The following is an 11,750-nucleotide window of genomic DNA, read 5'->3' as shown; positions in this document are numbered from 1 at the left end:
ATGTGACCTCAGTTTCTGGGAACAAAGCATCTCTGTACAAGTATGTGTTTCCTCCTGAGTTGGAATGCCCCACTCTGGCTATCATTGGTCTTGTGCAGCCACTGGGAGCCATTATGCCCATATCTGAGATGCAGGCCAGATGGGCCACACGTGTCTTTAAAGGTAATACAGGTTGCAAACCATTTATCATACCTATAAGTAAATCCTGTTACTGAAGTAATTTGTGTCACAATCTGTCCTTTCAAACAGGCTGCACCAAGCTTCCCCCAGTGGCTTCCATGCTGAAAGATGTCCAGTGCAAGCAGGAAACAATGGCTAAAAGGTAGAATATTCTATGCTTTTTTTATATTTCACAAATAATTGTTTTATTATTATTGTTTTTAGACACCAAATCTTGTTATCCACACTGTGTTTAGTTCAAGTCTGTTTTTCAGGTATGTCCCCAGTCAGAGACACACTATCCAGGTCGACTATCTCAACTACATGGATGAGATCGCAGGACGGTTGGGGGTTCGACCCAACATCCCCAGGCTGCTGCTGACTGATCCCAGGCTGGGATTGAAGGTGCTGTTCGGACCTGGTACTCCGTACCAGTATCGTCTCAAAGGGCCAGGGAAATGGGCTGGAGCCCGTCAGGCCATCTTCACTCAGTGGGAGAGGGTGGCTCAACCCATGCAGACCAGGCCCTGTGATGATCCCCAAACCAAGAGATCTTTCATATGGCCTCTGATTATGTCTGCTGCTGTGGTGGGCTGGGCTGCCTACGTCAACAGGAACAACCTTCCAACTGCTCTGTTGGACAACATAATAGTTTACCTGCCTGCACAGGATTGAATATAGAGTGAAAACTTTATACCACATTCTGATTTGCCGGTATGGTTAATATCAACATATAAAACATGTAATAAATGTAAGACAGCTCATTAATCTTAATAAGGTAATGCGTAATATTTCTGTCATTTAACATCAGGCAGAAGAGAAATAGTCAACGAGCAGCACATTTAATTTGCACTCCAACACACTTTAGCAAATATGACCTTGCACGGTTTACATCACTCTATCTCCAGGCTGGATCGTGAAGTAGGCCTACATTGGTCAATGATGCCACCTAATGGCAGTTTCAAATCCCAGCTAATGCTTGGCTTGGAGAAAAAAATACACCTAAGCAAAGTCCTTCCTTTGTGTGTCAATCATAGATTGTATATATAAATGTGTCAACAATGCATATACTGGGATCATGTGATTACGGATCTCCCTCTGGGATCTCAATATGAGAGGGTTTATTTTTACTAATCAATGATAGATAGATAGATAGATAGATAGATAGATAGATAGATAGATAGATCTATCAGATCAGTGTTCAACGAAACCGCCAGTCGTTAACCACCGGTGGACCCCGGAAGGAGAATCGTCGACGCGTGACTCGTTAAGATTTAGGTTGCCAGGTTTGACATTTCCAATGATATGACCACCGTACATTTCACAGAATATTCATACACAGTAATTGTATCTGTTTGGTTATGACTTGTTTACGTTACAACTTCTTTATCACCATAAACACAACAATTACAGAAACGCAGACGTCGGTTAAAAACATCTGGGAACTTTAAAAAAAACAAAGCATGTCCACATTTACTAATTATAATTTTGTAAATAAAATGAAAAGACAAATTATATTTGCCAGCTATTTGTATCTCCTGTCGTAATGTAGCTTTATCTACATATTATTGAAATGCTATGAGTGTGTTGCAAATTAAAGTTTAACAAAAACTGCACCTTTTTGACGGATGTCTCATTGACCACCTGGCTGAGCAGGGGGTTAGGAGTTTTAAAAGGAGGATATGAGACGCTAAATCTGGCAACCACGGTCTGCCATCTTTGATTGTGCGACAGGCCGCGGCGCGAGCAGCGGGGCCTCACACAACTAGAAAAACGGTGTGACACGAGATAACGGGAGGGCATAACGAGGAAACACCGGACGACCGCGCACCGGTTCCCACAGCAACGGCCGAACAGACTAGAACAGGCTGACCGTTGAAACAGAAGACACACAGCCGTGCATGTGGAGAGCGGTTTGTAGACACAAGCTAACCATCGTTAGCAGAGCAGGGTTAGCAGGCTAGCCCGCTCGCTTTTGTAATCCGCCGGCCAGACACATATCCGTGCACCAAAAACCACGCCGAAATCGGATCACACATCAAGCCGCACAACAGCCGCACGGACAAAGGAAGCACCGGCAGTGCCAGGTGAGTCAGCATGTCATGCACGGGGAACGTTTGAAGGTTTTTGCCCGGTAGATGAGGTTCACACTAGGCTAGTTGGTTAGCATGCTGTGGAGGGTTGATGTGATGGCGACTAGAGAGAAACGAAACTATGCTAATCGATGCGAGCTGTCGGCCTGCTCTCTTTACATCTCCACTGTTTCATATTTTACATCAAGATTTATGTTGTTTGCTAGATTATACTGTTCACAGTTTTGTGTTTGACTTTTGCCCAATTGAAGAATTATTTGAGCCCGGTCTGGTTGAGTTCCGGGCGATGAGGGCCTCTAACGTTACTCCCCTGCCCCTCACCCAGCCCACCAGTATGGTTTGATTCATGAGGAGAATGGCCTGCAGCTTAATATGTGATTTCCAGAAACAATATTATAAATGTGGCTGCCATCTCGGTATTTTCACTGAAATATGGACCTGTGCAGACAATACGTCAAATCATGAGTTATTTCTGATTTTATTCAGGTTAGCCACGTACCTTCACACTCTTGGTATCTTCGGGATCAAACAGATGTGGTCTTTAAAGAGGATTTGATTTTTTATGTTGTACATTAAGGGGCTTTGCAGGGTTGGGGTGTGCAAGACTCTAGGCTAAATTATGAATGAACTCTGTTTGCAGTGGAAACCACCTGGGGGATAACTAATGGGCAAAATGGTCGTGTTGTATACATACACATCCATGATTTTAAAAATGGGTCAGCATCTGAATAGTTTTAGGAAGGGCATCCGCATATATTGATTGGTTTAGTACTTATTGATTATACTGGTGGTAACATTGCCAGATGGAAGGCTCAAGCAATTGTGCCAAAGAAAAAAAATGCAAGTGATTTCTGTCTTGTGATTCTCTTCACAATGAACTGACTTTGCACGTTATACACATCTGTTGGTCACCTAAAGTGTTCTGTGTATATTTCAAACTTGCATTTCAAATGTTCATTTACCCCATTGAACCAAAGCACATAAACATCTAATGAAACTTGTGAATTCAATTACCATAAACTCTCAAGGGAGACTATTTCTGTGGTATTTATCGTACTAGATAAACAAAATGAACATAAGTGGTTTCCCGTGCTCATCATTTGTTATACTTCTGGTTAAAAGTATCCCCTTGCATTGAAACACATAATGTGAAGATTAGTTATTAGATGCTGAAAGTGAAAACCCTATCAGTTAAATTAACGGATACAATAATATATTTCTGTTTACGTGCCAGGACATGTAGTACAGTATCTTAATGTATAAGTTCACAGTCCACATACTCAACCTTAGTCTGTGTTGTAGCTCTATTATTTTAAATGTATATACTTACAATTGCCATCATATTGCAGCCACACAAGACAAACCAATGGGGACATGGAAATACAACCTGTTCTTTCAGCCCCCCCATAATTTTAGGCCATCTACATGACTTCAATGTTGGAAAGGTCAGTTCAATGACCCCATTGTAAACAGAGTGGTGTGCGTGAGCACTTTATTGTAGAAGATGAATCATTTGCTATTGGGGCACTTTTTGTGTGAAGTTACAATCATTGTTGAATTTTACGTTTATCCTGTACAAACACACTTGATTTTGTACAGCTAATGACAGAAAAAATAACTTTACTAAAGATGGTTTGATGGATGGAATATTCCAGCTGTGTTGGTTTTACTATCTGTAAGGAGCCTTCTTAACACGGTCTCACTGTTGCACAAACTGCTTCTTGGAGGCAGAATCACCGACATGTGGTTGCAAAGGGGAGGGAAATGGCTGGACTGTGGTGCAGACGTTGCTGTAGGGGTGCAGGTTCATGCTGGAGGCTGTGGAGCAGGGACGGTATTGTATGCTTCTTGGCAGATCTCAAGTTTTTTCTGGCTAGGTCGTGTTACAACTATCTGAAAATAGTTAGTCCAAGATCCCTCTCCTTTTGCCCACAGTTACCATATGTTGATAGTTTACGTGATGGAGTCTGGGATGTACACTGACTTGATCCATTCTGTGAGAAGTGCTTATTTTGGCACTATGGTTCTTCAGGGCATTGGCAACCAGAAAACATAACTAGTGTGTCATTGCACAGAGGTATAAGGACTGCTGTAATTTGAGCTGGTTGGCCCATCTTCTGCCATATACTTCTTAAACTGACATCTCACACAAAGACAATTGTGGGCAATTCTCAGGGNTCGACTCCTATCCTCATGTCTCAGTCCCTCCCACAGGAGATGCGAGCAGAAAACGCCTGCTGCTTCCCCTCCTCTCTCCTCGGTTCCCCTCCTCGACTCCTCTGCTCGCATCTCCTGTGGGAGGGACTGAGACATGAGGATAGGAGTCGAGGAGGGGAGTCGAGGAGGGGACTTAGAGAAATGAGAAACCTTCTGTGTCTCCATCTGTCCAGGTTTGCCATCAACCGCAGCCCAGCCCCATATCTCACCTGCATTGAGGGCCACGGTGGGGTATCGCAGCTAGAGGAGGCCCGATCCTGTCTCCAGACACACGTCTCTGTGATGGAAAGTCGCCTCTGCAGGCCAGGAACTCAGCTCACCCTGTCTGAAGCCAAGGAACGAGCGGAGAATTAGGAGGAATCTGATGGGAGGGACAGAGGAGGCTTTCTATCAGATGATGAGATATAATCTGAAGAGGCAGCCTCACTCTCACACAGGTTAAGGCAGTGGAAAAACCACGGCAATAAATGGATTTTGGAAGAGCCACATGGTGTGTTATCTTAAAACCATAATGAATATGTCTTTCCCTGCGCCTGAGGGTGAGTTTCAGTGTCTAGTTTGTGATGGTAATTTCCGTAGAGACGACAACCTGGTTCCAGTGTGGTGATCAGGGATAATACAGGTCATGCATGACTGCCTGTCTTTGTCTGCGGGTGTATCTCACTCCATCTGTCTGTATATCCAATGACACCAATTACTATTGCCAATATTTTGAAGAATGATTCAAAGGTTTATTGTCATACACAACTATGATGTAGTATGTAATGAATTAACAAATTGGGTCACAGGTTCCTCAACAATGCAATTACAAGAAATAAAACACATTTTAAAAACAACAACAATAAAAATAGTACAAGCTCAGGCATTAAGTAGTCTTATGGCCTTTGGGAAGTCCATTCAATTGAATTTAAAACACAAAATATGGCATTCATCCTGCTGATTTTCCATTATTTGTGTGGCTTGGATGCATAAAAGATCAATTTTCTTACAACCACTTCTAAACTCTTTACCCCAACCAGACGTCCTTCCCCCCCTCCCCGCTTCTAGTTGCTGTATCCTGTGTGGTGAAGCTGGCACCAGGCTTTTGGAGCTTTCCTGCGCACACGTTTTTGATTGAAGCGCTGAAGTTTTTTGGGTTTTCTACATGTGTGGCGTAGACCATCTTCTTCCCTTCTCTGTTTACTGAACAGTAAAACCCGGAGGCCACAGACCGACGTGGTTCACTGAGGCTCCTCGTTCCCACCAGAAAGGAACCCATTTCATGAAGAATAATACTAATAATGTGACCAGGACCGAATACATTTCCTTTCCCGCAGCTCTGCAGATCAGGTTTTTGTTATATTATTCTTCACATTACAGTATTGGCCACGGGAATGCCTCATAAACGCTAACCCCAAATTATCTAGTGCTATTTCGAAAGGGTGCACAAACCCACACTCACAGTAGACTTCTTCTTAACTGCTAACAGGCTGAAAGAGTAGCTCCATGCTGCATTTTGGGGTCTTTTAGGGTCTTACGAACTTCCTTCAACAGGGGAAAATAGACGAACAAAAGATAGAGAGCAAAGAGAAGAATGGTATGTAGAAGGTAAGTTGTGTAAGTGTAAGAGTTGAAGAAAGAGGGAGAAAGAGGAAGGAAAGGCCTGGTTTTCCTTTCCCCAACTCTGGATTCCTGGGTAATGACTGGCTGTAATGGTACTGAGCCTCAATCCGCCAAATGAAACAAGAGGCCCAGCCAGCCCGATGATGTTTATTTCTCTCCATTTTTCATCTTTTCCTTTTTTCTATTTTGACATGAAAATCACATATACAGAATCTGCATTTCATTGGTCCGACAGCCCACTGTTTTCTGCCTCCTTTTTCTTGTCTGCTACCCCCTACTTTTTCTTGCAAATTCAGCAAAGTCCTCTCGCCAAAGCAGGGATTTGTGGCCGGCGAACCGACGGAGGGGATATTTTCTGAGAAATCACCTCTGCCAACAACTTTCTCCACTGTGGCCTCATATGCTGACCCGAGCAAGCGTCCTTTGAATCACTGCTGAAAGAGACTTTGGTCCATGATTTCTTTGTAAAGCAGTGACCCAGAGTTGATGGAACAATGTCAAAGAAAAGAGTATTGAGATATTTCTACTTAATGTGGCTGTTTTTGTGCTGTTATGAAGGAATAGTTGGTGAATCCTCGTTCATCAGTAAAGTCAGCAGTAAACCTGCAGAGAGCACTTTAAGCCGGCACACTCACGCACATTCAACAGCCCCAGCCAGCAGTGTGGAACAGTTTGAAGTTCTGTGAGAATGATCAGCTCAGCAAGCCGCTGATGGGCCTCCATCCAGCCACGGCCACGGCGGCTGCATGCCACGGGGGATTTCTGGGATCAGTGAATCTCTCCTTCTATCTTGGAGCCTGCATGATATGTGGCCACGACCCTTATTTGGTTCGAATTTACGGGCGCCATGCAGAGACCGCAAAGTCAAAACCCAGACATGAATTCTCCCCCTGCGTATATTGTGTCCAAGCAAACCACATCAACCCAAATATTTAATACAATTGTGGTTTCCATTGATGAATTGGCTGTTACCTGAATTCACAGCACTGGACGTATGAAATAGATTTGCATAGTTTCACATCATTCTCATGAGTGCTTTTGAGGGCAATTTTAAGATCTACAAAAGTCTTTAATACTTTTAAAGGTGTCAGTTGATTTAAAAAAGTGTCGGTTGATTTGAAAGAGGACTAATTATGCACATTTTCAGGATCATATTTGTATTCTGTTCTTCCACAGTGACATGTTTCCCATGTTTAAAGTTCAAAAAGTGCTCATCTGGCTGTGCTGCAGCAACAGTCTGCTCTGATTGGTTAGCTGGCCAGCTCTGTTGTGATTAGGCAGCCGCTTAGAGATGTCCCGCCCCTTAGCGTATCACGTACAATGTGTTGGAGCGCTGGCCAATAGAAGCACAATTGTTACATAGTGATGTCATTACGTTTCAGAAAGGAGTGCAATGGAGACATTTCAGTTTAGTTACTGGGGTAGTAACTATAGTAACGCAGTGTAGGCAGGGAGAACGGCATTTCGGCGGGGGGAGCGACGCTGCGTAAAACTGCCGCGACGTCATCTTTAATGCGAACCACAAAACCAAAACATCCGCCGTTAGCTGTTAGCACTCAGAGCTCACAGCTCCTCATATCTGTTCAGAAATTAGACAAAATTTAAACAAGTACAGACCACAGACTGTCTGTGTCATGGCTAATACAGTTGCTGTTTTTTTTATGTCTGTAGGCCGTTGTTGTGAGTGTGGACGGAGCATATACAACGTTAGTTTAGCCTGATCGATCCGATCTCTATTCAGAAAAACATGCAAGGTTTTTCGCCTGCTGCCTTGCCTGCACACTTGTCAAAGCATTAATTCATGGTTTTTACTAACCGGTATCAATATGTTGTTACTTCGGCATCATTTTTGAAATATGATTTATATATATCATATAAAATATGTTCATGTAGTTGTAGCTTGTGATGGCGAGATGAAGCCTTATGAAGCTTTGAAGCTTTCCAGCCATCCAGCCAATTGGTTCGCAAAAGGGTTCATCTCATGAGGCTTCATCATGGGCTTCATTTGAACACAAACCCCCCTGTTGGTGAAAGTGTGTAAAACAGGCAGATTGGACATCTCAACAGTGTGCTCTATCTCATAACGAGAATGACTAAAGCCTTAGAATAACTCTAAACAACGAACATAACATTATATTTTCATGTTAACAATATTGTTTTCATTCCAGTTGAATGATTGTGATTGAAAAGCCTAAGGAGGCTGGTAAACATTGCAAAGAGGGATTTGTATTCCTTAATAATATTCGTAAACTTAACCATGTCGTAGCCTAAGAAAGGCTAAACCATATCAAAGAATACATTTATTAACTACATCATCTAATTTAGCTGTAGCTTTTATTAACAAAAAAAAAGACTTATTGACGAATCGTTGAACCAGTGTCCCTGCGGCTGTGAGTCAACTGCTTTCCAGCTAAGCCACAGCCCACACACTTGATCTACCTGAAAACACTGCACACTATTTATTCCTGTATTTATTCATGTTTTTATTCGTACATTTATTTATGCTTTTATTTATTTATACTTATGACATGTTCCGACCTCTATATAAGTGAGGGTCTGAGCTCTCTTAATTCCATCGTGTCACCGGGCCCGGGTAAAGGAGGGGTAATATGGTTCTTATTATACAATCATGGGTAATATGAGCGTTGTGGTTCAATCATGGTTCAACCTATGGGTTCAACCGATCTGAATCGCTTCCTGAAGTAGTCACGTGGTATCGACAGGCAGCGAGGCTTCGTTTGTCATCGATGACGTCACTGGCCCAAAACGATACAAGCCTCGATACAAGCTTCACAAAAAGCTTCGGGGATTACTCGACACACGCTCCGAAGCCTCGGCGCAATACGTAACATCACTAGTTGTAGCCTTTGTATCCCCCTTGCCAGCAATTCTCTCTGACCAATCAGCTGTCGAGTATTTACACCACTAGTTTAGCATATTCAGCCCGGTTGTTGGCCCGGTAAGAACCTCGATTTTGGAGGGTCAGACAAAAGGTGAAAAAGTAGCCCTGAACCGGAACTACCCCTAGTGGAAAAGCAAAAGAAAACGGGCCGGGTTTGGCACGGCACGCTTAAACCGGGCTACGCGCTGCAGTGGAAATGCGCCATAATACACTCTTTACAGAGTTTAAACGTGTGTTACTTAATGATGACATTTAAAAATGTAGATTTACTTATATACACTTACACAATTTATGTCTTTCAATATTTTTTATTTTCAGCAGTTAAAAGGTGATACAATACGAAAACATTAAGGACAAAACCACCAAACATAGTAAGACCCACAGAACAAAAACAGACAAGGACATTTATAAAAACAAGTATGTGTATGTAAATAATTGAGGGTCGTACCTCTTTGTCCAGGTATCCTGCCAACACGTCTGTTTCATTCAGCAGGGTGACGTTACATTTCCCCCTGCGGAGATAAAGAGGAGCATTCAGAGACCAAATTATCTAAGTCACAAATATACAGATTCTGTACAGCTTCAAAGTAAAAAAAAAGTTGATATAAAGACTTACATTACAACATTTTTACAAAATTTTCTGTTTACAAACAATCAAGAATAAGCGCACAGCAGGGGGTTCAAAACTTGTTTCCATGATGTCATGATGGCTTTACTGGATCATGACATTTAGTATTTAAATATGAAAAGATTGATTTACTTATTTCTAGAGGCCACTTTACAAACAAGAATGAGCAAGAAGTGTTTTCGACTTGTGATAAGAGTTAATACCCGTTCCCTGGAGTGGCGCTCAACACTTCATTCATGAACGTTAGTGAGACGGCCAATGCTGTTGTGTTAATCTGCATCGTTTGCTTATGAAACGTATATCTGTTTTTCCTCATTCAAATATTTTCAACGACTTTTTTTCTGATTAAAGGCAGATTTAAAACATTCAGGAAACTTCAGAGCCCATAGTGCAAAATAACATTTGATCCATATGTAACTATCATAAATACAGAAAACCTGATCGTAAGTATTTAAGTAATAATGAGAATAATATGGACATGTGTTGCTTGCTGGTACAGCTGTTTTTGGTTTAAGACAACAGTGGTGTTGGGAAGACGAGGTGACAGTCATTGGATGTCTATTTCTATGCCTAGAGTCTTATATTTTGTTACCTGTGCCTATCTGTTACTATAGTATGACTTGAACATCTATTCAATAAGAGCTGAACAGGATGCTCTCAACTTTCTAAAAAGAACGTTTTCTCTGCAGAGAGAGGACCTAACACTGCCATAACAGCTGGGAATGTCCTGCAGTTAGGGGCAGATAGTAGGTTCCTTCCAACTGTGTATGGCAGGTGTCTGGATTCAGTCTGAATGCAGCTCTGTCGGTAACTCCTGTTGGTGAACGCGTACCGTATGTGAGTAGCAGGTAGAGATTCAAACTGTCGGGACAGGAAGAGTTCTCGGTGTTTGAGCTGGTGCTTCTGTTGTTCAGACGGCGTCGGCTGCTTCGACTCCTCCTCAAACTCTCCTGCAACACACAAACATAATGCACCGTCACAAACTGAAAAGTGTGTGGGAGAGAAACTCCTTCTGGAGGGCACACAGAGATTTTAGCCTTTGCAGACCATTTACATGCACTTAAACCTATAGAACACACTACAGGAGAGGGAATAGGGCCTCTTTAAAAAACAGCCATGTGTTTAAACAAAAAAAAATGAAGGGGCTGCATCATGTGCAAGAAAGACCAAATATGATCGATGCAGTCCAGTTTAAGATATAGATTCATGATTTCGAAAGTTTAATTAAGGTGTATTAACTCCAAATCTAGACTTTAGAACTCTGGAAATAGTCACAATAAAAAGAAAATTACTCTAAACAAACAATTGCAAGATTAGAGTTGGATGATGAGGCAATATATTACACAAGATAACAAATGTGTCTACCGTTAAAGATTCATTTTTGACAAGAATACGGAAGTTTAGGTTTCAAAGCAGTACTGCCGAGCTTATACCTCAAGCTGCTATGCATATAGACACTTTGATGTAATTCCCCTTTATTTTTGATCCAAGTTAATATCTTACTTTGCTTTTATTGCACTTGCTTCCTATTGCAGCAGTTAAGATTGTATTCATCCTATGTTAAGCACTTTATAAGAGTTCAAAGGTGGCAAATAATCCGGTAAAACAAAAATTGGTTCCGTGTGCTCGATGGTGCTCGGTCTTCAATTGAGACTCATTTGAGAAATAGATATTTTAAGCTCTGCAATTGATCTTTGCTACCCAATACAATGCAGAGGCCTAGAGACATGGTTATTAATGGACTTACTGTAAAAACAATAAGACTTTCACATGATCAAACCCATGTGACACCCGCAAAATGAAGCCATAGGCAGCTGTGTGTGTGTGTGTGTGTGTGTGTGTGTGTGTGTGTGGCCACTAGATTGCGCATTCCTAATTTCAGGCGGGTGAGTAATTTGTTGCAAGCTGGAGGGGAGGGACTATATCGCTCCATCTCGGTGGACTCCGCCCCTGCACTCAGCCACAGGAAACCCTGTCAGTGAGGGCAAGAGAGAGACACTGGAGAGATAGTGAACGAGAGAGGGACGTTACTTTAAGCCACACCCCTTTTCTGTTAACCTCTCAACCCTCCCCCTCCTCCTCCTGTCCGGTTAGTCCCTGCCAGACAAAGTAGGAAACCCTGTGTACCAAACCTGAGGCGCCCATCCCC

The 11,750-nt window shown here is 42.4% G+C and overlaps 1 protein-coding gene across 1 annotated transcript; it reads left to right on the top strand.

The window, feature by feature from the left end:
- Positions 1–2: 2 nt before the first annotated feature.
- On the top strand, positions 3–834 carry LOC104965193 (dimethylaniline monooxygenase [N-oxide-forming] 5-like; the record flags this gene model as incomplete). The annotated part of the gene is made up of 3 exons (XM_010794152.1): positions 3–162; positions 250–322; positions 435–834. Coding segments are annotated over 3 exons (633 nt in total), but the record flags the coding sequence as incomplete, so codon positions are not given.
- Positions 835–11,750: the final 10,916 nt, after the last annotated feature.

Source organism: Notothenia coriiceps, unplaced genomic scaffold (assembly GCF_000735185.1).
Source record: "Notothenia coriiceps isolate Sejong01 unplaced genomic scaffold, NC01 NC01_scaffold00037244, whole genome shotgun sequence".
NCBI lineage: Eukaryota > Metazoa > Chordata > Actinopteri > Perciformes > Nototheniidae > Notothenia > Notothenia coriiceps.
Note: the sequence above shows the minus strand (reverse complement) of the source record. Positions and strands in the feature narration are given on the sequence as shown.